At 40.1% G+C, this 27864-nt stretch overlaps 1 protein-coding gene across 1 annotated transcript in view; it reads right to left on the reverse strand.

Annotated features, from left to right (window-relative positions):
- b3gat2 (beta-1,3-glucuronyltransferase 2 (glucuronosyltransferase S)) overlaps positions 1 to 27864 on the reverse strand; it is a 68119-nt gene that overhangs the window by 4269 nt on the left and 35986 nt on the right. The window contains exon 3 of the mRNA XM_022201996.2: positions 12871 to 13019. Coding sequence (XP_022057688.1) covers positions 12871 to 13019 — 149 coding nt within the window. The remainder of the gene's footprint in view (positions 1 to 12870; positions 13020 to 27864) is intronic.

The raw sequence follows: 27864 nt of genomic DNA on the forward strand, positions 1-27864 counted from the left end.
AAATATGGGGCTTTAAGATAGTAGAAAAGGATTTTAGCTTGCCTATTAGAACTTTAGAGAAAACACTATGTAAACACCAGCGGTGAAGAGGATGTAAACAGTCATGATCAGATTCCAAGTTAGCTACGTACATTTAGCTGGATGAGCGAACGACGGCAGACAGTTAAATTAATAGTCAAGCTGTGGGTTGTAGATTTCAGGAACATTTTACCCTTGATTGCCTTAAGCAGTAGCTGTACTCCAGTGTGAATGTGCACATCAACAGCTGCAGACACCCGCAGAATTATAGCTGTTATTAGACTACTTTTCCAGTCCATCTCACAGCAGACTCCATTTCATACATGCACAGTCAGTTGTATCTTCTTATTCAACTCATACACACTGTTATTGAACATCTACATGACTGTCCTTGAAGCACAGCTGCCCTACAGACATAAATTTTGGGCTGCCCATGGACATCTGTGGAGAGGTCTTTATGTCACACAGATCTTTGCATCCTTGCAGACAGAAAATATAAACACCATTTTCCCAGTGGTCACTTGCAGTATTGCAGTATAAATCTCCTGCAGCACAAAGATCCTTTTCATCATACACTACCACTGTAATGACAAATGTTGACATGTTGAACTGCTAAAAAAGGTTGGTCTTTATATTTTCTGTCTTGAACTTTTAATCCACAGGGGTATTCTATTTGTAATGTCGATGAACTGGAATGTGGACGGGCCCAGCAAGAGAAAAACTACTGCACGTGTAGTAGGTAACACATCCGTAAAAGCAGATGTGTAAGCGAACAGATTTTCAGCTCATGTATCAGGTGAACAATTGACTTTGAAATGAACCATCCTGAAGTCCAATATCCAGGCCTTGTAATGCATCCAGACAGGTGGACTTTGTAAGTATTCTTCATTGTACAGGTTAACTGTGTGTGTTAAACTGTGCACCAAGTACAGCTTTTCAAAGAGGAACCACAAAGACTTAATAATCTGCCTAAACTGTTCATTTCTTTACAAGATGTCACATTTTGATGTGCTTCCAGTAGAGCTCTTCACAGAACTGGACACACACACCTGAATATCGAATTGCAATAGAAGTGACAGTAATGAGACCCAATCTAAAAACACATCTGATGTGAACCAGCCCACAGCATGATGCTTCATTTATTAGTGAGTAGCTGCATTTGAAAACACTAGGACAGTGGGTAAATTCAGAGATCATTACCTCTCCTCTGCCAATACAGTTGTTTTCTCCTGTGATAATAATTTCATGTGATCAGAGCTGATAACAAGTCAGTTAAGACCCTCTTGGACATCAGACATATCGACACAAACAAAGATCTGAGACCAACAGAATGAGGTACACTTCAGAGGAGGTTTTACAGATATAGATCAGAGGTGACTGGTATCAATAAAAGCCCAATAGATTGGTCTACAGTCAGGCGGGCAGTTGTGTTTCCTCTCACTGCAAACGCTTTTGGAAGAACAGGCTCGACTCTTTGATGATGCTCTGATGAAATATCTGTCCAATAAAAGATGCTGCTATATTCTTAGCAACACAGAGTGCGTAGTATCCTCTTGCTGATGAATTTCATGCTCACCAGTCTGCCAGGAGGGATTCCACACACAGGAAACAATCTGACACCTCCTGAAATGGATCAAATCAAAACCAGCGCGCACCTCACTGCAGCTGCTTGTCTTGTGTTTGCAGCCAATTTCACAGCAATATAGAAGTGAGAAAGCACTGCAATGAATGCACAGATCAATATTTCATTCCTGGTCAACTCAAGTGAGGTTTTTTTTCAGTGTTTCTTTTTTTATAGAACAATACCTAATGAGCCTATAATTCAAGTGTGTCCAAAACTGCACACACACAGACTCGAAGTAGCATGATTTATTGCTGGCTGCAGACACTGACGTCGTTTCTGGGCTTCTTCAGGTGGAACATGTCACTTTCTGCACACTGTGCTGCTAATTGGCCCACTTTGCATATCTAACGAGGCTAATGTAGCAGCCAGTAAAGCGGCGCTCCAGAGCTGTGGGGAAAATGGTGTTTGAGAGTGAGCGCTCACACCAATTATGCAGTCAGAGTGCCCTCCTCGTTCCCCCGGACCCATACACCTCTCCCTCTCTTCCTCCCAGTTTGCTCTCTGTTTTCCTCATTCATCACGTCCACTTTTTCTCTCATGGCTGTGCTCCCGTTTTTACCTCTCAGTCTTCTGGCTTTCTCCTCCTGCCTCGGGCAACTTGGAGACAAAAAGCTTTGCCCGGTCAGGGTTTTTTTTTTTTTTTTTTTTTGCCTTGATAGCATAAGGACAGAAAATACCTGTTTCTCTCCATCAGTCAGAGGAATTTGTGCAGAAGCAGTTTTACTTTAAGATGCATCATTGATGACTGTGCTGAATTTCTACTTGTATTGTTGTTACTTTGGCCATTCAGTCCACCGGATATGAAACAGCTTTTTTTTATAGCCTGATAATCACACTGAATATAATGTTTGAAACAGCTAAATCATCTTAGTTTAGTTCATGTCCTACTCTGTACCTAAAGAGCCTGGTTCTGGTTAGCTAAAAATGATTGTATTTGTAAGTTTGCTTTCAGCACTTCTGCTCCACTTGTGTACAATTTCTCCAGCTGTCATGGTTACAGATACAACCAAAGATACAGAGGAGGATTTGCCAGCACATCTTACCATGGGGCGTAACAAAATATCAACAACCACCCCACTGGGCTGCAAAGTACCTTGAGTGGCTTTCAGGAAAACAATCACCACATGAATGCACCACAGCTGGAGCAGGAGCTCCTGGACATTAGAGACGGAAAAAGCTTCAAGAAGAGCATCGACAGTCATGCGCCACAGAATGAGGACAGAAATCTCTGAGCTGGAAATGGACCTGAGAGATTTTTGTTTCATTCAGTGTGAGACAAAGAGTGAGATCAAAGACAAACTTCTACAAGTAGAAGTGCAACAAACGGGAGAAACAGACTGAGACCAAGAGGAAGAAAATCCCAGAGAGATGATGTCTCCACCCAGAGTGAGGATCCATCCATAATGTTGCCCTACATCATGGATGAGCTGAGGAAGCAGCTGCAACAGAAACAGAAGACGAAATCCTCAGACTCCAGCAGGAGATCCAAAGTATCTCTTAAAAGAGCTAAAATTCTCCAGAGAGGGACGATGCTTGAACGGCAAAACACAGAACTTTGAAGGAAAATATAGACCTACAGGAGGAGAAGAAGGCTCTTCAGAAGTAAAAGAAAGAAATGGAGAAGAATATGAAAGAGCAGGGACCAAAGACTAAACAACTGCAGCAGGGGGAAGAAGCACTTGAGGAGCACAAGAAAGACTCTGGGAAGAATAAGAAGCAAACACAAAGACTAAAGATTTCTAGAAGGAGAAGAATTAAATGGAGGAGCAAAAAACAGCTAAAACTCAAAGAGGACAAGAAAAAACTTGAGAAAATGGAAATGGGGAGGAGGAAAAATTACTAAGGAATAAAAGAATATCGGAAAATCAGGAATTGAAAGAGAAGACAAACTTGAAAATTAAGAAATGGAAAGAAAATGAGAAAAACAGAGAGAAAGAGGAGAAGAGAGTGGGCTACTGGCTGTGCAGGAAGGTGGAGGAGGCTGCTGCTTGTTCATCGGATAGACAACAGGAGCTCCTGCTGCCTCCCCCTTTTCTCCATCTTCCCTTCACCTCCTCCTCTCCTCATCCTTCCTTGCTGCTCTATCCCGCCTCTACCTCTACCTTCTTCCATCGCTCTCATCTACACCACTCGTCCCTTCCTCCATGGAAAAATTAGTCCATGTACTTGTTACGTCCAGGCTTGACTATTGCTATTCCTTACTATCAGGATGTCCCAATAGCTCTCTGAAAAACCTACAGCTGATCCAAAACGCTGCAGACAGAGTACTGATACGAGAGAATTCATATTTCTCCTATACTGGTTTCTCTTCCTGTGAAATCGAGAATAGAATTTAAAATCCTTCTTCTGACATATAAAGCTCTTAATGATCAATCACTATTGTATCTTAAAGACCTGATAGTACCATATAATATCATCCTAGCAGAACTCTTGCTCTCAGACAGCAGGCTTACTTGTTGTTTCCAGAATTTCTAAAAGTAGAATGGGAGGCAGAGCCTTCAGTTATCAGGCGCCTCTCCTGTGGAACCAGCTCCCAGTTTGGGTTCGGGAGGCGGACACCCTCTCTACTTGTAAGACCAGGTTAAAAACCTTCCTTTATAACAAAGCTTATAGTTACGGCTGACTCAGGTGACTCTGAGGTGGTCAGATGGAGTCTGCATATAATTCTTAAGTGTCCCTCAGTTATGGCCCTAGTTATGCTGCTATAGGCCTAGGCTGCTGGGGGATCTCTCTCGATGCAGAGCCTTTTTCTCATTACCTATGTGTTTACTGTATACACCATGGGGATGGCTAGTAACTACGTCATCGTGTCCAAAAACGTCACTTCCGTGTCCTACCAAACCAACGATATAATGGTGCTGTGTTGTGTCCCGTGTTGCAACAATAGAAATGATGTAAATAAAATGATATCTTTCTACCGCTTTCCTCTGGACGAAAAGGAGAAGAGAAGATGCCTGACACTGATAAGGTAAGTCGGATTTCTAATCTTAGAAAATACATTTAGCGCCGGGAGCTAACGTGCGCTAGCTAGTATTAGCCGCTTGAATCATGTTATCTTTATCTGTTACGAGGAGTGTTTGGGCCACATTACAAAAGAAACTAAAAGTGGTCGAGATTAAAGTCTCTGATAATAAGTTTATACTTTTAATTTATAAGAATAAAGTCTGCCGAGGGAGACTTTTGTCCCAGTTTTGGGGACTTCGACTTGCTTGACCAATCAGCCCAAAATACTCGACTTGACTAGGATATGGGTCTATGTGACTTGGATTTAATTGAGTCCAATACTTGGACTGACTTGTTAAAAATGTTTGGCTAAGATTATTTTAACTGTTATGGATTCATGATTAGTGTAAAGAGATGCGTAGTTATTTACATATGCAAATTAGCCATGTGCCCCCCGCACAAGTTAGCTAGAGTGTGCTGCTGGGAATCTTTATAGTGGGAGATAGTAAAAACAATCAGATTAATAAATAAGAAGATAAAATAATATAAAATAATAAGATGTCACAGTGAAAAAGGTGACCGGTTCTTTCGCTACTGCCATTGTGTTTTCATTCGGTGCGCTGCAGCGTAGGACATGGAAGTGGTCCGTGACGTCCCACTAGCCATTCCCATTATCGCATGGCATTCACTCTGTGTCCCCCTGTGTCCTTCTCTGAGTGTCCCAACCTCTCACCCCCACCCCCCTACCCCTCATCAGTTATCACCAATAATTAAGATGCTCAATGAGGATGCTTAAAGCTCCAAAATATCTGAATAGACCTCTTTTTATTCTTCACTGTACAGACAGAAAAAACTCATACTGGACACACAAAATGAGCTTTTTCAGTCCTTTATCGGGACCATGTTGAAGCTTACAGCATCTTTCATACCTTAGCTGCTATTTTCCAAAAGTAGGAAATATATTAGTTGTTGATTTTTGTTCTTTTGTACCAGTGTACTCAGAGGACTTTTTTTTTTCTCCACAGAATGCAAAATAATACTGGAGAACTTAGAAAACATGTCCTTCACGCACACCAACAGACACACCAACACTGATCAGTGATATTCAGTATTTTCTAACAATGGCAGGCTATGTCTCACAGAAAGCCTTTCACTGCTTTTCAAAATAGCAACCAACTTGTAGAAAAAGATTGAACCAAGAAGAGCGTGGTGCCTTAAATTGTTCGCTTAAAGTCTACTGTATAGTGTTTGTTGTTTTGCAGTGTCAGACAAATGTTATATTCTATGTAGTAAACTGAAATTATTCCACAATTCAAAATTTAAGCCAGCATACACTCATAAGCTCAAGCGTGAACCACCATCCCTGACTGTACAGGAAATCGCACGCAGTTGATTTAGGCAAATACCATAAAGAAATGACCAGAGAAGTGTCCATTAAGCATTAAGTCTGATTGCATCAAAACAGTGATAAATAGCAGTTGCTGGATGCAACTGCAGTTCTTGAGCACATGCACTTGATCTGCATTTAATCAGTCCATCAGGTGCCCTGCTGCTCTGCAATCAGACTAACCAATGTTGTTCTCTTAACCAACACAGAATGGAGCAAACTACCGAGTCAGGCTGAACAGATAATCATGAAACTTAAAAGAGAAAATGTGAACTTATTTTCAATTCAGCAGCAAAGGTGGAAAAATTGAGAATGAAAGTAATGTGCCTGCTTCATTGGACACGCTGCATTAATCGCATCATGTCAACGTTACAACTCATTTTATGATTCAGCTGTGGATTGTGTTCAAATTATTTCACTGTGATTAAGTGTTGCTTCTTCCAACGGTTCATATTTAATTCATTTGAAGGACAAACAAATCACGACCAGTTGTACGAAAACAAAATGAATTTACATACAACTTTGTCCTTTAGCAGCGTTTCTGACGTTTTCAATCATGCACTGCAAAAGTTCACATTTCCAGCTTTTCTGAAAATGTCAACGACTTTTTGTTTGTGTTTTTGAGACCAGTGACTCTCAGTCTCCACTCCCAAACTAGAATAAACCAGACTATCCCCTGATGGGACAAAGAGCTAAAATGCATCTAATCTTTAATTTGTAAATGCACTCAAGATGCTTTGGAGATCACATCACCCAAACCAGACCAAGTACTGGTCAGCGATGTGTTGAGCCACACTGATGCCATAAAAATTAAGTTTAGCAGGAAGCCAGGAGCCAATGCAAATGAAATAGACAATAGTATAGTCTTTCAGCCCATGGCAGCAGACCTCCCAGTGCCCCTCTACTTTCCCTTGTGCCATTCTGTCTTCTTTCTGATCTCCACTTACAATAAATCCTCCTCTCCTCTCCTCTCCTCTCCTCTCCTCTCCTCTCCTCTCCTCTCCTCTCCTCTCCTCTCCTCTCCTCTCCTCTCCTCTCCTCTCCTCTCCTCTCCTCTCCTCTCCTCTCCCTTCTTGATCTTTCTTCCTCCTGTGCTATCATCTGTCTCTATCTGTTCCTGCATTCCCACTCCTTTCTTGTCCTGTCACTGCTGTCTGTTGCCATTACTCTCCTGCTCTAACTACATTACAGATCCTGTCAGTCGTCTCCAGATTCTGACCTCAGCATCAGATGAGCGTTTCTGCCCTACATTGTCAAGGTCGGCATTCAGGATCTGTGATCTGATCCCAGATACCTTCCTCAAAATGGACAGAGCCTGGAGTTAGGGAGTGTCTCAGCTCCTGGTAAGAGCATTGTTTTAGCTCAGCGTTGCAGACCAGCCAAATTAGCTTCTTAAATGTGCCAACTCTAGGTTCAGTTCTGTCAGGATTTACCCTCAGTGACTTGCAAAACTAGGATTTGATCATTCAAAACTTTGTATCTTCTACCGCCACATTAATAAATGGATTGTTGTCTGACATATGAGAAACAGTGACATTTTATCTGACCTTTTTCACAGTCTTGGAGAAAAATTTAAAAAGAAGCAAATATCATGTGTATAATAGGCTGTGCAAAGATAACTGCAATATAATTCAGTAAGGTTTTTATTACACCTCAGCTAACAGAATCTGTTGATTTTTGATGTCATTTTGTACAGTGAAGTTTGGGATTAATGATTCCTCTCTTACATCATTGTGTATTTTCAGAGGAGATGATTCCAGGTCTCTACCTCTCCTGCCATGCACTGACCACACACTCTTTCTTCTGTCAGGAAGCACAACATCTTGTGTTGTTCTTTCCCTGTGGCTCCACTGTGGTCACTGAGTCTGTGTTTCATCAGGAGCGCTCTCTGCTTGTTCTGACAGTAAAGACACATTCTGCCAGTGTTCCAGATAAGCATTGATTAGTGATTGGAGATCAGTGCTGCTCTGAGGTGCAGAAGGACCATCTGACAGAAGGGATTTTTTTTTAGGGCTTCAGCTTTTGGATTTGTAGTCCCTGAAATATCAACATGTCTTTAGGACTTAATGTGAGATGTAACAAAAATGGATGTATTATTCCTTAATTTATAATTCTACCCTTCATGCATTGGTCGGTGTTTGGATGTCTCATTTGTCACCTTAATTACACAGGAGAAGTTAAAAGGAATGTCTTGGAATTCTATATTTTGAACGACAAAAGCTAGCTATCACTGGTTAGGTACTGCAGCATCAGATCTCTGAGTACAGAGATGCAGCTCTAACAGATGTGGCCCTAGTGAGGAAATAAAGGTGGACTGCAACCAAGCTGTTCATTCATTGCTTGAGGGCCAAACTAGCCTCTTGTCAGGTGTTCTGCTAATTTGTTACAAAGTGATAAGTGAGAGACTAGTAATGGAGAAGAAGCTTGGATGTCAAACGAGGAGTTCTTGGCCAGTAAAAGTGCAGTTTTTTTCTGCAGAAAGAATTATTCCCTTTGGTATGAACTTCAGCATGCATAAACAAGGTAAAACAACTAAAGGAAAGGGGAAAAACAAAAGCATGACGTAGGTTCCTTGAATCTGCTTTCTGTGTTGCCATGCCTCTGCTGATGCTCCGGTAGTGATTGCGTTTGGTTTGCCAGAGCTGAAGAGAGAAGCAATCACAGCGACAGAGATGCAGTAAGCTACAGCTGTGACTAGTAACAACATCACCTAGGAGCAAAAACGCAAGGTACACTGATATTAATCAGTGCAACTCTGTAAAAATGGATGATTTATTCCGTTTTAGTAAAAAAAAAAAAAAAAGTTACCTACAGTGCAGCTGTACTGTATGTTGACAATGGTGTTTGCATGGGGTTTTCCCTGTTCAGTTTATATTATTTTCTATTTCCTGTATTTTTGCTTGATTATTGTTTAACTTTAAGCTGCAGTCAATTCCAGCCATTTTCAGTACAAAAAATCGCTAATATTCTATTTTTAAATTTAAAAAATGGCGAAAAATACAGGGAATATTGGACGCGCATCGCGAGGTGCATTTCCTTGAAAACGACCGATTCGGGGATTTTATACCGACTTCAGGACATGTTTTGGACAAAATAGTTTACTGGCTTGTGTCGTCTGGATGTAAAAGGTTGGATTATGGCCGTTTTTTGTGGAATATTTTTTTCTGTGTGTAATAATGTGTGTAATAATGAACCCGGAAATGTGAGTCGCGCTGTGTGCGTTGAAGGTAATCGCATCTGAAAGTGGTTTAAACCGGCGGATTCATGAGAATCTAAGCTTTCCATCGGCGTATAGTGTTTGTATAATCGCGTTTGCAGTGGACATTCTTGAAATTCCTATGCAAATTAGTAGGTGTACCGCCGGCGGTACACTGAAGTTTAAGGGGTTAAAAAAACACAGATTAATGCTGCTCCTTTCTGTGCACACAAATCAGTTATTAATGATATTGTTGTCTTTGACTGTACAAGCTTTTCACGATGACACTGCACTTGCTATCGGCACAACAGTTTAATTGATGGATGATGATGTCACAATTGTCTAAAGCAATTAGTCATGAGTTATAAATAATGTCATAGTTAACTGTATGAAGCACTGCATTCTGCACATACTGCATGTTGTCACATCTTTTAAGTTCACATCAGTGGTTTTATGAGTGAAGACATCACATCTCACTGCTGTTGTCAGTGACGTGGTAAATGCTGATATCACGTCCTCCTGTCTGTGTGCTGCTGGTGATGACTGATGATGTCACAGCCTGCTAATAGCCTGTATTAATATCAGCGGCAGGGCACCTCCATTAGTGTAATGGGGCTGATAATGATGATGATAGTTTCAACACACTACTGTCTGCCGTAGTTGCCAGCTGTAAATGATGATCCAGCAGCTCCGGGGGTCTTCATCCTATTCCCTGCAGGAAACATTTACCCATAACCCACCAGGGAGTTATACTACAGCTACGTGACCTGCACACATACGGTGAACCAGGAAATTTGAATTTGCTGATTGCAGGTGAAACTACTGCTTACAGCTGCAGTTTTCACATTCAATATATGTAATGTTGGAGAGGCCTTAATACAAGGTGGAGGATGTGGCTACACATGTAAAATAAAGGTAAACAAAATTTATAACCAAAACCATCTTGGTGCTTATCAGACCCTACAAAATAAAACTGTCCAGGACTGAAGTGACAGCTTTGAGCCTGACAGTGTGAAATCAGTCTATTAGCAGTGAATGCTACTAGCAGCTTAAAACTGAATCATACTTGTAACACGGCAAAATATATAATGACTATAGAACGTCAGAACAGCAAATCTCCTTTCAGTGTAAACACCTGCAAATAATTGCTTGATTTAACTAAGACACTGCTGAGCTCAGAGCTCAGTGTAGCTGATCCACTCTGCTTCTCAGACTGAGGGCAAGGTCGATTCATTTATCAGCAAACTGACTGTTCGGATGACCGCTTTGCACCTGGATAAAGCAGGAAGCTTGCAGCGAGATAAGGTGCAGATCAACTTCACATTACGAAAACGAAAACAAAAAAACAGACAGCAAACCAAAAACTAAAGCAAGGCACTTAGCTGCCCCCCCCCCCCCCCCCACACACACACACACACACACACACACCTCCTCTAGCTCTCACTCAACTGCCAGCTTTTTACTGGCAGCCCATAATCAGCCCCTCAGGCCTACCAACACAAGTGTTAACCGAAAATAATCAAACACAAGAAATTCACAAAAATACAATATAACATTACTTTTAACTCTAAAAACAAATATTAAAACAAAGTATCTATTTCCTAAAAACGACTACTGGCATCCTCATCAAGCACTTTATTTATTTTATCACCTGAAGAGATTTCTACTCACCCTCTCTTCACCTACACTTGGTTCCTCCCAGAACCTTTAAAAAGGTGTTCCAGCCAAAAGAGTCCAAATAAGCTGGAACATCTTTTTTTTTGCTGTGAGGAGAAGCCATCAAACAGCACATGTTAGCCCCAAAGCTGCACTCATTAAACCTATCCAACAGTCATTGTCTGGTGTCCTATTATGTCTTTATCCCAGAATATGAACTCTCACATAGGTAATGAAGCTGATCTTCATTACACTGACCATTACAGGGGAGGTGATCACAATGTAAATCAACTGGTCTTTGAAAAAAACAGTATGTCTCCCTGTATCTCTTTTTATATTCTAAAACAAGCAAGCATCAGCTTTTGAAATCTCAGGTAAATGACGATTACCACAGAAAAAAAACCTACCCATGAAAGAAAACTACAAACATGTTGGATTGTTTTATTAACTGACCAATGCCCACGTCCAAAGTCTTATGACGTTTAGCACAAATGTCCGGTGGCTGATGGTAAACAGTGCTTGCTGCATGTTGCTAAAAATGTAAATAGTGAATGGATGATTTTTCCAAAAAGCTACTATGCCACAATATACACATGATGTGATCCACACAACATGCTATTGAGAAAATTTCTGTTCCAAGGCAGCACTTTTGTTCCTTTGCGCTGGAGACAGACATTGTCAGGCATTATGGTTTCAGGTTGTCTGACTGTCTGTACATCCCATTCTGATGAAATCAGTATCTCCTAAACACCTCCAGGTAATTTCTTCAAACTTAGCATGAACGTTTACTTTGATTCAGGGTTACACTGATTACATTTTGGCGGTCAAAGGTCATGGTCACTGCAGCCTCACACAAACACCTTTTTATCCATAACTCAAAAAACCATATGCAAACTATGACTAAATTTAACACAAATGTCTAATAAGATTAAAATGGTCAAGTGATGACATTTTATATTAGGAAATCCACAAGTACAATGTGAAATCATGTTCTGCAAAAGCAATTCTGCGTAGTTTCACTCGAAGTGGTCTTTAATATTGCCCAAATCAGAAAAGCAGTTTATAAAATTCAAAAAACAAAACGCCTGTAAATGCATTTCCACTTGAATGCTTGGTGCTTGCTTGAAACTCCGGCCGTCACACATTTAACTTACGTATTCTTTAAAAGGTAAAAACACAATAGGATCCATTTCTCACAAAAAGTCCTTTAAGGCAGCTCTGTGATGGTTGTCAAGAGGATGAGTGGCTTCATAAAACCAAGTGCCAACAGGGGCTGCGGTGATTTGAGATGGGCTGCATCGATCTAAGCTGTCCAAGCACACAACTGGAATTGATAGCACTATAACCCCATTTCTATCCAATTCTAGCTGTGTGTGTCTAAGTTTAGACTGTGCCACTAGCTTAAAGCATGACTCATGCTGTCAATGGGGGGGTGGGGGAGTGAGGGGGATGCCCCACTGCTGTGATGGTGGCCATTATTATGACTGCAGCTTCATATCTCCCCAACACACACACAGGCACGCACACATACACACACACACACAGATACGGACACACATGCACGCACAAGTGCTAGATTAAAATGGATAAATTGGGCTTTTATTCAGTCCTAGTTTGTGTCATTCACCTCCGGTATGCAGGTCAGCACAGTCTGACTTCATTCTTATTATATAACTGATCTCTTCTGCCCTGCATAGTCAAACTGAAAATGAGAAGTGAAATGGAGAAAGTCACTTTCATTTTTTAGACAATACAAACTACACACTGCCTTTGTGTTTAAATGAAATCTTAAACTTAGGCTTAGACTTGAAGATGAAAAATATGTTCCAAGCTCATGTTTATCTGCATGCAGTGTGAGTAAAACAAGAGCCATGAGCAGTCCTGCAAAACAATTTAAATGCTGTTTGCATGTGTTGATGTGGGACTGAAGGCTGGTGTCTGCATTATGCTGATTAAGGTCCTTGTCCTCAGCATGAAATTATGATCAGCAAATAAATCTCTTGACCTGCATGTGTTTCCACAGTGACAGAGGTGCTGGTTACTGACCCGTGTGCAGTTGTTGGCTTTGGGCTCCAACTCAGTGACCTTGGTGATCTGCTTGAGGAAGTCAGACTCCTGCATGCCCGGCTGGGAGCCTCGTCGTTTGAATTGCGCCCGCGGGTTTGCCAGGATCACCTGGAGATTCACTGCAAAACCTGAGGAAGAGCAGGATGAGGAAGAAGGGGGGCAAAGAGACAAATGGTAAAGAGGTTAGCCAGTATAGATTAAAAACACATTATGGGTCTGTTATAATTACAGCAGAAAATGATAGAGTTCATTCGTGTATCTAATAACTATGATAAGGCAGATAAGAAATTCATTTACCACAGGGCCTGCCATTCTCCTGTGATAATTGTACTATAGATGAGGAGGAGAGCATGAGAAGGTCAAAGGGAAGTCAAAGTGCTCATCAAAGCTGGTGAGTTGTAGCAGAAGCAGGCAGTGGCGACATTAAGCATATTTTAGGGGGGCTTCAGCCCTTCTATACTCGACCACTATTAGTACAGTCTGGTCCCCCTTCTATAAATCTGCTTGGAATCTTCCACTTCCTATTTGTCAAAGTGGCCTTCTACCTGGACAGGTTTTGTTGGAGCTCATGCAACAAACATTTTGGGTAACTGCACTTTAATGTGGATGGATGACACTGAATTAGAGTCTGTTTTAATGAGACTGAGTTCAGATGTGTAGCTCTGTCATTAAATAGTAAATTATTTCTCAGAATTCACAGAGAAAAGTCTGAAATGTTTGCTAGGTTAGCATCCCACATGTTCTTTGGCTCAGCTAAAGCTAACTCTCTCCAACTTCTGGATCTCTGAGTTGCTTGTTGTTCAAATATCTTGCTGGAGGTACTGAAGCTCAGAAAGTCTGAGATCTTTGTTCAAAATCAGCTCATTCTCAACTCTTATCTGAACTGTCCTCTTTTGTTTGAACTTTCCCTAAACTTAGGAGTTAATGACAGAGCAGCACATCCAGACTCAGTCTCATTTATGCAGAGATTAAACTTCAGTGTCATTCATTGATGTTAAAGTGCAGTTTTTCACATGGTTGTTGCACATGCTCCCGACCAAACCAGTCCAGGTGGAAGACGATGTGAAGAGAAGTTCCAGAGGATGAATATCACACATTTATGTTGGAAATAAATGTCCTTTAATTAGACATTGTCATGCAAAAGTTGGATTTCCCTTTAAAGATGTTCAAATCTTGGATTTTAGGGATGCTGGTTAAAGACCTGCTCTTCTACTCGTCTTCCTTCTAGTCGCTGTAAAAAGTCACTCCGTCCTCTCAACACCTCTTCATGACAACTTGTTCTGCCTTCGACCTCGTGGAAACTCCAGAAACTCAGGAAAACTTGTTGAGATTCGAAGAACTTGTAGGGCGGGGGAAGGGGTGGTGGGTGGTGGGGGGAGGTGGGGGAGAAGAGGGGGGAGGCCGCCACCCACTTCCCCGCCTACTCGCCACCCTGATTCCACCTTGACTCCACCCAGACTCCACCTTGGCTCCACCCATGTGGTCACTTTATTAGGAACAGAAACTACGATGACAAAGGGACGACAAAACTCTGTTTTTCTGTCTGATCTGTAGCTCAGTGAGTTAAGAGTTTGCCTGTGGAGCGCTGCAGGTCACTGGTTCAAGACCAGACCCTTCATAAAATTTATTAAAATCCTGACAAAGAAGGGAAAATGCCAGTAGTGGGTCTTGAACCTGTGACCTTCCAATTGGTAGTCTCTCTTCTTATCCCCCTGAGCTACTTGCTCAGACACCAATTTTTCTTTTTTTCACATTTATCATCTATTTTTTGTCCATTTTTAGTTTTTTTTTTTTTTTTTTTTTTTTTTTTTTTTTTTACTTGAGTCTCAACTCGACCATTTTTCTCAGGAGGTTGGACTTCAGCCTCTGTGCTGGAGGGTTGAACCCTCAGTTCCAAGACTTTCCAAAGCCTCCAGACCTCCCGAGTCCTCAGGACCTGAGCTTTCACACAGTCTGAGGGCTGAAATTTTCTAAGTCCCACAGTAGATCTCTGTTAGATTTAACTTTCAGACAGTCCAAGGACTGATATCTTCTAAGTTCCTGAGTAGTCCTCTGTTAGTTTGAACCTTTCTGAGGACTGAAGTTTTAAAAATTTCTCAGTACTTTACTGTAAGTTTGAACTTTCTGGTTAACAGAAGCCTTAAAACTTGTGACCATGAGTCTTGATTTCACATTTAGACCATCCATCTGAGTTCTTCTCAGACCTTCACCTGTGGGTTCTTTAGAAATCCTGAACAAACTTTGATTCTCTTCATTGAACAGTAAAGTTTGTGGAGATCAGAAGGTAACATTAGTTTGATCGATGCCTTCAGCTACTAGTAGGCTTTATCTGGAAAGCAGCTTTTTGAAATGAGTTCTTAGTAAATCTGTCCACAATCAAATAAAGAACATAGAAAGAGGAAATGTTTGAAGAAAGAACTTGATGTTTTCATTTCAGACTAGAAAACACTTTAAGACCTTTATCTGTTTTTGCTCTTTTTGATCGTTTTATGGTCTCTTCTGTTTAATTTGATCTTCTAAAGTCTAACTGGTGTCTTTTCAAATGTTTTGTCTTTAGTTTGATTATTCTTAAATGTTTAGTTTTGCCCTTTTCTAACCTTTTGTTCTTTTCTAATGTCTGATTTGATTTTAAAATGTTTTGTCTTTTTAATGTTTAATTGTTTTTTCAAAGGTTTTATCAGCTTGTTTTAAAATTTTCCTTTTCTTTCCCAGTGTTTAATTTTTAAATTAAATCTTTAAGGTTTTTTTTCTAAAATGTTTTACCACTTTTTAATGTTTAATTCTCTTTTTAAATGCTTCATTGATTTTCTGTTTAATTCCTATTAAAAGTTTTGTCTTTGAGATTTAATTTTCTAAATAAACATTTAATATTTTAATTAAATGTTGTCTTTGTAAAGGTTTAATAATCTATTTAAATGTTTTGTATGTTTTGTTTAATATTCTTGTTTATTTGTATTTTTGAATGTTTAATTATCTAAAATATTTCATCTTTAATGTTTAATATTCATTTGAAAATGCATAATTTCATAATTACATTTTGTATCTTCTGTTTAATTATTGAATTAAATATTTAGTCTGTTTAATATAATTTAATTGTATTTAATGTTTAATTTTCTTTATAAAAGTTTTATTGTACTAAATGTTTTTTCCTTTGATTTGTTTTTAATGTTATTTATTTCTTTAATCTTTTTTTTCTGTTAAGGTTTTCAGCCCAACCTTTAAAATGAAACAAACCCATAAATCACAATGAAAATACTTCTGTTGTCACAATCATGAGTTAGTCAGTTATTCAGTTTATCAATTCATCTTTATTTGTTTAGCACCTTTCACACAGATGACAAAACTAAACAAGCAAAGAGAAAAAACTATGATTAAAACTCAAAAACACTATAAAAAAGATTTAACATGGTAATAAAATGTGTTGTGTCCAGAGGATGGAGTTTTATTGAGGTCTTCTTGGGCTCACATGGTAAATCATTTAAAATAGAAACTTGAGATTCAGTCTAAGGAAACTGCAGAGCGACAGAAGAACCAACAATATCTCCCGTTTTCTCCTTTAATGAGTAGACTCTTCTTGTGCTTTCAGACCAAAGAACTTCAGATTCTTCACAACCTGCTCGAACTCTTGGTACAGGACCTCACCACAGGGGTCAAGAAAGTTTCTCATTTCTACTATGAAGATCACATTCTCCTGCTCCAACTACTGAAAAATGTTTCTGCTGCTCCAAAATCTGTTTTCCAGAACTTCCTAAAACCTCTCAAAGTCTCTTCTGCTGCAGGTTGCTTTGCAGAACTGTTACAGAAAACCTCACTAAACCACATGGAGGGGCCTTAAGATAGTCATTCAAATGAAACCGTACAAAAACCAAACTAGCGCAACCCAAAAGCTAAAGTCTCCTGCAGCCTACCAGAGAGCCTCTTTAAACAGACAATCAGGACAGGAACTCTTACCTTCTGGACAACCAACGTTAGTTCACAAACAAGAACACAGGATGTGTCTGACCAAAAACCTCTGAAGACTCACTACAGCCAAGATAAAGACACAACTCAGCTGCACCAAATCCACTAATCACTGCACACATTAGCACCATGGGCTAACTGTGGCTAAAGAACCACATTTACCAAGACTACTATCCAGTACAAAGCCCTAAAACTCACCAAGAAACACATTAAAGACGATTTTACTGCTGGAAGCTGCAAGCCAACGCCTGAAGAACAACCTAAGGCAACGGAGCCAAACCCGGTTCAGTGAAGAGAAGCAGATAAAATGTTTGACTGCAGCCATAAAACAGGAAGACACTGAACTGCTCAGGTGTTCCTGATAACACCAAGCAGCCACCTGGACAGCTAATAGGAACACAGCTTACTGGAAGTCCAGAGGGCTGGCTTAGTGAAGTAAATTTAGTTTAAAGTTGAAGCAGAAAGTTAACAAAGAAAGTTGAAAACCACCTTCTGATACCTGAAATCTTTGAGTTTTTACACATAGAATGCCTGAACATGTCAAACCGGTTCCATAGTAGAACCTTCACTGTAAAAACGTGATAGTATGGTGTGTTGCTCAAAAAACATTACGACCCGGCTGTCTAGGGTCGGGGCTGCACAGTGATGTAGGGGTTATCACTTGTAGCAAGAAGATCCTTGGTTCGTGTCTCGGCTTTCCCGGGATCTTTCTGCATGGAGTTTGCATGTTCTCCTTGTGCATGTGTGGATTTTCTCCGGGCACTCCGTCTTCCTCCCACAGTCCAAAAATATGTTGAGGTTAATTGATTACTCTAAATAGCCCGTAGGAATGCAAGAGTGATTGTTTATCTGTATATGTAGCCCTGCGACAGACTGGCGACCTGTCCAGGGTGTCCCCTGCCTTCGCCTGAGTCAGCTGAGGCTCCAGGCTCACATGTATTTTTTGGATATTTAATAGAGAGTTTAGTGTCTGATTGTAATTCTGTTCAGTGAATGGATAATTCTTACCACTCCTTTTGCTTAAGCACTTTTTATTGTTTAGTTAGCTGATGTGGTCAACTTGAAGCTGTTGAGTGTGCATTAGAATCCTCCAAGACAAATGTTACAAAGTGGTTGCTGGAGTTATTTCAAATATGCAGATATTTATGGAAAATACTAGGGCTGGACCCGAATATCCCGAATATGCGTTCGCTACGGCACTATCCGGATATTCATTTTGGTATCCGAATACCAAACACCACCCGAATGGCCGGGTGGCTGCCGACTCTGATGTCACGCTTCACTTCGTTGCATAAACACAAGACAAGATGCTGAAGACCGGTGTTTGGGAATTCTTCAGTTTAAGGAAAGACTAAACGAGGGCAAAATGTGGACTCGGGAGACCAGACAAACAGATCCGACTATTCGGGCCGTCCCCCCCCCCCCCCCCCCCCCCAACACACACACACACACACACACACACACACTCCCCCCCACACACACACACACACACAGGAATTAATGGGTGGCTTTCAATTATAAAGGATATTCTATTCTATTCTATTCTATTCTATCTGATGAAAAAACTTAGTAACCGTGGGGAAAACTGCTTATTTCACGCTATGTTACTACCAAAAGAACATTTGCTGACCTACATCCAGAAATATGCTTGAAGGTTAAAAAGTAATTCAGATTGTGAGATTAATGCCAAAAAAAATATTTTCCATGACTAAAATTATCCAAATGTTCACATTGTATTATTTAGAGACAAATCAAAATCAACAAACTCAACAGAGAATGAAAGCTACTCACTGCTCTGCTTAACCTCAACATGTATGTGGAGAAACACGTTATTCACACATCTGATGTGTTGTCTGACCCTGAGGCCAGACGTCTGGAGGTGACACATGGTGAGTCTGGTACATGTCTGTAGTGAGCTTAGATGACCCTTCACTGTGCTCAGAGATGAAGCTACGGACAAGAAATAGATATCCAAGTACCTCATAAAGAATGGGATCCTTTAGATAGAAACTGTCTCGATGTGGTCACCCTGTCATCTTTCACATCTTTCCTGCAGTGTAGTTTTGGGGCAAACCTTTAGCAAATATTCTGCCTTCTCTGCTTGCCAAAGTGATTCTGCCTTGCTGTTTCTTACTCTGGCAGCAGTCTGCAGTTTGTCTTGCATTGTGACGTTATTGTTATGTTAAGTAATTTTGCATTTTTAGTGACTGATGATTGTGAAGTTCAGGACTCTGGCCTCCATGGATCTTCAGCTGCCTGAAGTTGTTTTGAAAACACACACAATAGCTGACTGTTGGATTGACCTATTTTAAAGCGGACAAATGCTGGTAATTGGCAATCAGCCAACTACGTTTTCCTTTTCACACCATGCTCCTGAGAGTTTGTCTTCCACATACTCATTAGTAAGCTAGATATTTACTCTTTAATTTGATCTTTAGCCACATGCACCACAATGTAGTGTGAAAAATGTAGGACTTCATTTGAAACATCTGACTGGCTAACAAGACTTACAGCAGGTCCACAGCTTAAACCCATGTTGTAACTTCACAGACTTTCCAAAAGAATCTAAAAACAAACTTCGAGTGTCCAAAACATACATCGTTCATTCATAGTGAGGCTCAAACATCTGAGAAGAGGGACTTTAAGCATCTGCAGCCACAGTAGTAGCTTTATGAGACTGTCCTCAGGCTAATTGCTCATAGCTTCAGAATGCAGAAATTTCCACAATGACAACATGAACATGTTTAGTAGTAGCAGGAATATTTTGCACGTATGCAATGTTTGTATAGCGTGTTAATGTCGCATTTTCAAATTAGAACTGAATCCAAAGTGCAGCTGTTTTTGATGGTACTCCCATTAACTGTGCAGGTATATGGTCATAAAGCAAACCAGTGGGCAAACTGAATGTTTGGGATTGATTATATTAGTTATTAATTACATTCAGTACTTAAATCTGGACTAAAAGGATGGACTGCTAATTATTATTTGTTATTATTATTATAATTTTAAAAATAACACAATCTGTGATTCTGAGTCCTTGTCAAATAAAGAACTTCTACTTCATTGTAACTTGTAAAATAGCTCTAATATTCTAAACTGAATGTGGCTGTTGCTGTTCACAAACTGTGATATTTCCCTTTATAAGCCCAGCCTGCAGCCTAAGCACTCCCCCACTGGGCTGAGGACAAATCCCATCAGCACCTTCTCCCCTTTATTCTACCTGCTGAGTCCATAGACAGAAACAGCAGCAGAGGAAGAGGCCTGCACTGACAGATGTTACAGCTGAAATTAACCAAATGAGTGGCCCACAGTCAGGAGGACATTTGAAAATTCATACTTTATGTCAGCAATCCTGGGATATATTTGTGAGCTGTTTACTTTGAAGTTCGAGGAGAAGTTAGAGGAGACCATCTTTATCACTCTTATGTCTCTCGTGTGTTTGTTAAAGCCTGAGCTGAAGCTATGAGGTGATTAGCCTAGCTTAGCATAAACACTGCAGCAGTGAGAAACAGCTAGTCCGGCTCTCTGCAGAATGCAAATATACATCTACCCGAAAGTATGTGGATTTTTTATAAACTTACGACAAATACAGGAACATTATGCTACTAAGTTGATCAGCTCCTGACTACAGTAACATTTTGAAAGTAGCTATAACTGATATTTTTTCAATGACATGGATAAAATGACAATGTACAGTGTGAATGATTGATGAATCCACATTGATTTATGAACAACTCCTGAGCTCCTCTTGGCCTTATGGAGATTTATAGGGATTTGACTTGTTTAGCTGTGCAGCCCACAACGTTACTGTTGTGGTTCACTTTTACCACTCATAGTTTAGAGAAAAGAATATGCTTTTTTTAGAATAAACCTCGACACACCCACTGTACAACCTGCTTAGCACCAAATGACGAAGTTAAAAACAGCTGGTGAACATAGTGGAATGTTAAACAGCTAAAGAGACAGGTATGCTACATAGGAGTTGGACAGAGCTTGAACATTGGCATTACATTCCGCAGATGGCCAGAAACATGAGTTCAGATTTGGGCTGCCACCTGAATGTCAGTGCTTCCATACATCAGTTAAAGATCCTTGCTCCATTGATGATTCTTTAAGACAAGCATTTGTTTGTCCAAGAGACAACTTGTGCTAAGCTCATGGTTAAGTGATAAGAGAAACTCAAACCTTAGGTGGAGTGATATTTAGTTTTGTTTTGTTCATCTTAAGGAATGCGGTCTTGTGAGTAACCTGTGTATCAGTAGGTCCAGTGCTACGAGAAGTGAGGAACTCGAGTGTATAAAACAGGTACTAGCATGTAGCCGTAGCCACTGTAAAGTGCACGACGATAAGTTTGATAAGTGTCTAGATAACCCTAAATTTAAGTGAAACAGCAGACCTGGTTCATGCAGTGGTACGACAGTGTCTTCTACTCTCTTCCCGTTATCACTTAGTTAATCCAGACAGTGACAATGCCATGAATTTATTTTAAATGCTTTCATTTTTTTGTGTATGAATTTACACATCATTCAAACAGAACAAAATAGGCTAAAAGAGCTTAATTTAAACATAAATACTGTATATGTGTGCTGCCTGACTTCATTTTAACGAACAGCTGAATCCAATTAATGTGACAAAATTCTGATTCAGATACAACTCAAGTGGTAATGAAGGATTAGGATGCTCCATAAATGCTGAATACGTAAATAAACAACCATATCCGTACAACCCACTGAAAAATTGTTGCAGTCCAAGCATCAGACTACTCATTTCAATTTCAGAAAAAAAACCTCTCTCATTTTTATAACATAGAAGACAAGAAAGTGCGTAAAGATGCAGAGTTTCTCTCATTTTAAATTTTAACGGCCCATCTCTAAAGCTTCAGATGCTGTAGCTTCACGCTGACCTGAATGCAGCATGCCAGAGGTCTTTTAGAATGGCAGAATATAAGTTCATGAAGAAATTACAAAAGGGAAGCACACAATGATAAATCTAAACACTATGGCATGATTTCAAATCACATGATATTTACAGTATATAAGCCAAAACATTGATGCAGTCTTTAAATGCCCCAACAAGACAGTAAAAATGAAAGTGTATGTGTAGTTAAGTTTTAAGCAGAGCAGCTATTAGGGCTGCTAACGTTTCTTATTCTGAGCATGACAGGAGGATATTTACAGAAATTGCTACGATCCTCCATGCACAAGGTCTTGGCATAATTGCTGAATATTTATTTATGCAAATCGTTAGTGGGTGGCACGCCTTGGCAATCAGTGCATTAGTGTGGGAATTCACCCCTCGTAATTCAGCATCCTCACCCCCTCCAGCCCCCCTCAAAGCACTCACCCGCAGCTAAATAACATTTTCTAGGCTGCAGCTATCTGAGGGAGTGACACATGACCAGCAAACAGGACAGCAGTCCTCTGAGTACCGTTAGTGTCAGTGTGGGTTACACTGAGAGAGAAACTGTAGACATGCAAACATGTTTGGTCTATTATCTCCCTATAGGCTTTAGTTTGCTGCATATTTAGCCAGGTCAACAAACACAAACGCATCCTGATTGTTGCACATATCCAGACACTAAACTTTCTTGCAGAACTCATATTTATAGATTCAAAGTTATGTTTTCTATTCAGAACTATTATATTTTCATTTTAAAATATCTTCTTTTTGTGACACATTTGGTGATAAAAAAAAAAGCCCCTAATACTCAAAAGAATAATCGTTCAAAGGCCACAAGAAAATGCCCTCCACTTCCACACTAACTTACATCTGCACAAAGCTACACCCAAAAACTGATATAACACCTATACAGTTGTTAGGTTATGCTGGTGTCAGGCTCATTATTGCTCAGTGTGCGATACTGCAGGCTAATCTCCGAGATAAATGGAGCTCAGGTGGAGCAGATAGATATGAGAGCAATTACAAGATAGACATCTCCTAACCTGCAGCCAGCCACTATGATATGGAGATCACTGCTTATCTGAGCCATGTTTGCCCAGGAGGCTATTGTCCAGACTCTGCACTAGCTTTGTTCCACTTTACTACTGACCCACTCCAGCTGACCTATATGACTATGAATCTATTGCAAGTAAAGCCCATCTGCAAAAGGCATGACCCTGCTTGGACAAAACTATTTGCCAGCCGTAAATCACTCTATGGACCCTGTCCATACAGTAAGCTGTCAACAAGTGTAATTAGAGCTCTTTGTTCTTGCATGCTAAGACACTTTCTGTTCAGACATACTGTGTCAGGCTTTTCAGAGCTCTGGAACCTCACCTGTGTTATTACTGGAGGTACCACAGTCTAAATTTAGCTCCTCAGGTGAACTTTCCTGTTGGGATTCTATTCTCTGATAGTGCAGGAATTACTGAGGCAGAATTGTAGCAGCGGCACTGAACATCACTCACTGGCCAAACAGACCTTTCAGCTGCCTAAATTTGTACAGCTTCTTTCTCACTGTGAGTACCACTAGTATCGATTTTAGGATGGAGGTGAGTACTGGTATTTCTTGTAATGTTTACTGATGTTAGGCTCCTTGTTCAGTGTTTGAAAACTATTAATGGTACGAAGCATGAATGTTTTTATGTTTTTTGTTGTGTTTGCATGCGCACACAAATGCATGCGTATGATGTGATCCATATTCCAGTGGTTTCACAACATGTCACCAAACAGAAAGCCAGAACACAGCAGCAAAGAAGAAAAAGAAGACTTCAAGCTAATACACACAAAACATTTCAAGTAAGAAAAATGTACTTTGCAATTCATTCAACTCAACTGTGAGACCTCAAGGATGGACATGATGCATATTGGTAAGAATTGCTGAATATAAACAGAAATACTGTTTACAATAAACCTCAACCAGGACACCTTCACCAGCAAAGTTACAGTCAGCCACCTGATGAGCTTAAACAGTGTGATTAAGACAGAGAATGTGTCAAAATAAGAGGTAGAGAAAGCAGCAGCCAAGAAAGCTCATGAGTGAACAAAAAAAAGAAAACCTAATTGACGTTTGATTGATTGTGGAGACATACAAAACTCAATTTGGACACAACAAAGGGGAGTTTGACTCTCCTTTAACTACCTCTGCAAGTCTCATGTAAGTCTTTGTCTTTAGATCCATTCATTAGAGTCACACTACAGTACAAACACACAACAACACAGTGACTCTCTGTTGTTCATTGCTCTGTTTTCACTTAATTTCCCTATTGTTCTTGGCTTTGTAGTAGGAACACACACAAGGTATTTAGCTTCTGTAGCTCCTCAGTACCTGGAAGTGCAACTGGTGTTCAACAAGGAGCATTGGAGCCCAGTCACGCCAATTATTATCATTTAAAAGAATACTCCTGCAGCATTTATATTGTACTTATAATGGACCTTAGACTTGCATTCTTCCTTCAAAATCTGCTGGAAACCATATTTACCGTTCAACTATCAACAGCTTGGTTGCACATTAAAGTGTGTCTTGCTAGTTGTGGCAAATGTATGGAGTCACATTCCTTTTCTTATTCAAGATATTGATGTTTCCGTTCAAGAGTACTATTTGTTAATTTTACATTCAAATTTTATGCTTTCGCTCAAAACCCTGCCTTACTCTAACCCTTCATCAAGACTTTGCTCACCTCGCCAAGTCAAAATTTTCCCATTGACCAGCACTTTAATCCAATGCCAAGTCATCTCAGAAACGGATTGGCTTTCTGCTTATGTGGTTGTTTACATACGCCTCTCCTCCAGTACCATCTGACTCAGTCTCCGGCTGTATACATATTAAAATATAGTGGGTTAAGTGTCATAAATTGTAAAGCACATGTAGGAAATTGCATTTTAATTAGCTGTATGAGAAAAAGAGACATCTACTTTTAGATTTGAAAGATACTGCACTCATTTTGATTACTGGTTTAATTAGGTTAACAGAAGAATAAATAAAACCATACAACGTGCCTGGATAGACTGCCTGGCCTGCCCTCATGGGCTTTATTGATTTATCTTATTGTAGTGTAACCTGAAGCTTTGGCAGCCTGATGGAACCATGGGATCACACTGTTGTCCTCTCAGTCTAAATGCAAGTGTGCAGCCAGTATTTATTTTTCTTTCCTCTCTTCTTCATCCCTTCTCCTCTGTCTCTGTTCCTACCCATTGCTCTGAGATTCAATTTCAATTCAGACACTGATATGAAACACAAAAGAGTTTATCTCCAGGGCAAAAACAGATATATTCACACTCAGTAACCACAACACGGTGACTCTAAAATCATAAGGCAAGAATGAACCAACTGTTATGAAAGCTTTGTCACCATTTCATAAAACATACTGTAGTTTGTGATGTGTGGTACATGGATAGCCTTTTTATTTGTTTTGAATAATGACAAAAACATATGGTGGCCCTGGGGTCCAAAACACACAACAGCCGACAAAACACAATAACGTAACCAAAAAGGCAAAATAGTGCACACAACTTTACATTTAACAAATCCAAAACACAACACTTCCTGTTTCTACCATCTACTGCTCTCTGCAGTGTCCTTGTGTGACTTTTTGCCTAAGTTTGAAAGGATGAGAGAGGAAAGTGAAGTCATAAGGGAACACTTTAACAAAGAAGTGATTCTTGACATAACTGCCATCCTCTACACTCATCACGATCACTCCAGTGCTTACCATGCTGGTGTCAGAAACCATATGGTTGCGCCATCAATGTGCACACAGAGTCCAGAGGCCTGAACATTAAAAGAAGGACTTGGAATTAGTGGGAAAACTTCAGGTTTAACCCTGAATTCACTATGGCAACAATTCTACATACCTAACCTTCTGTGGAGCAAGTTAAATTGACATATTAGATCAACACATATAAAAACACTACCTACTGACCAAGCAGTGTTCTCCAAGTGCATGACAGTGAGAGGATTTCTTTGGAGAGCAACACTTTTTTTAGCATCTGAACCTTTGACATACACGAGAAATACAGATTCTCAGTGGAGGGAGCTCCAGTCTTCCTTACTTTATTTATTTTTTCCTTTTGACTACAAGCAGTTTCAAAACCATTTTACATTTCCATGGTTCTTTGTATAGTGATATAAAACAGACTAAAAAAACAGACTGAATAAAGCACTAAAGCCTTGTACTGATTGACCTTTTAAGATTTGCAGTCAGAATATTTGCCAATTCAAATTATGTTTTTGAATTTGATCTTTACTTCCTCGCAAGACTGTTTAACATCACCAGAGCTGCAGCTGAAAGAATAAAATTAAAATGATCTTACACATCATGAGAATAGATTACAGCTAAGAAACACTGGAATGCAAAATTGTGATTATAGTCAGAGTCTGAATAATTATACTGATAAGCCTGACAGTTGTCAGTTTTTGCCAGACTTTGTTGTTGCTTTTATTTTTGCTTTTGTTTTATCCTGTAGTGCTTTTTTTTTATTAGTTCCCTCTTTTTGGTTTAGAAATATAATTTGTTCTTTCTGTAAGAAATATGCAGCTGTAGACCTGTCCATGTTTTTCATCTGGTTCCAACACCACCCCTACTATGAGAGTGTGTTCACCCAAGGATTCTCAACCCCTTGACTTACCAGATAGCTATTCAGCTTTGTACGATCACATAATGTACTATTGTGAGGTTTTGTGATGCTAGATAATGAATAGATACCCTGGGTATGCTGCACTTGCTTTATAGTCCAGGTTCCTGATGGTCAATATTGAGAAAGCAGGGGTATATAACAGTGTATATTTGTGTATAATTCTCCTAGATGACCCAAACATATGGCCTCTGGCACCAGCACGGTAATGCTGTGGTGACGGCAAAGACTGCACTGGATGGCAACTATTCTTCCATTCTGTGTTCCACAGTGTCAGCACAGTCTTCTGGGAACAACGGCAACACTTTCACTACAGTCAGTAAAATAGTTTTTTAATAGTTCAAGGATGTTCTTTGTTGGCCCATGCTTGAGCCACATGAGTCTGTGGAGGAACCCAACTATACAGTCAGATATCCTGATGCCAAAGAGTTTTTATGTGCTATAATGTCCACATGCCACAAGCAATCTGCACCTATAGAACAGTGACTGTGTCTAACATGTCCATGATGTGTCCATGACAACATTCTGCATTGGCTCACTTCACAAACAGCTTGTTGAACAGTAGCCATCTTGACTGATCTGTTTTTAAAGACTATTTTTGTGGGCATACTCTAAATTGTCCATAAGTGTGAACATAAGTATGCTTGTTTGTCTGGATATGTGATCCCTGCAACAGACTGGTGACCTGTCCACGGTTGTGGGGGAGCTGGAGTCTATCCCAGCTGACTTGGGGCAAAGGCAGGAGACGCCTTCGCCCCAAGTCAGCTGGGATAGACTCCAGCCCCCCACAACCGTAATGAGGAAAAAACGGTGTATAGATGATGGATGGATGGATGGATTTATTTTTGTGGGCATGTTTTCGCCTTGATTTTTGTTGAAAAGTGACAGGAAAGGTAGGGGAGGACATAACCATAGGTCGGACTTCCAGTCCTAATTCATGGGTCACTCGCTCAGCCCGCTAATGGGGCATCCCTCGGTCCTAATTCTCATGTGAGTGTCCTTTGTTAAAATGGTCCCTTAAGATTTCAATCTCCTCTTCCATCCTTTCAAATTCTGGATTTTGGTTCAGTCCAGTCACAAAAAATGCTGTTTCTACCCTTTCAATAAAATGAAATGTTGAGGTTTGTGACATGCCTTCCTTTTCTGTTTTGTTGTATTTTCTGAAATACCGCTATGCTTCTCTTTTCGTTCTGTGTTTGGTTTTGTTGTTGTGTTTATCTAATTTTTTCATGTTTTTGCACCTCAGGGCCACTGTAAGAACAACTGAAAATCCAAGGAGAAAGGTGTCAAGTACCAACGACACTATGTGATTGAGGGGTGACCGCCGGGACGTGCAGTGCAAAAACAAGCACCTGGCACCAACAACAGAAAAATTCTGCAGCAAAAAACCCAGCTGAGTTATAGAATCTGCGTCCATCTAATGGTAACTAGGTGGTGAGT

Source organism: Acanthochromis polyacanthus, chromosome 15, assembly GCF_021347895.1.
Source record: "Acanthochromis polyacanthus isolate Apoly-LR-REF ecotype Palm Island chromosome 15, KAUST_Apoly_ChrSc, whole genome shotgun sequence".
NCBI lineage: Eukaryota > Metazoa > Chordata > Actinopteri > Pomacentridae > Acanthochromis > Acanthochromis polyacanthus.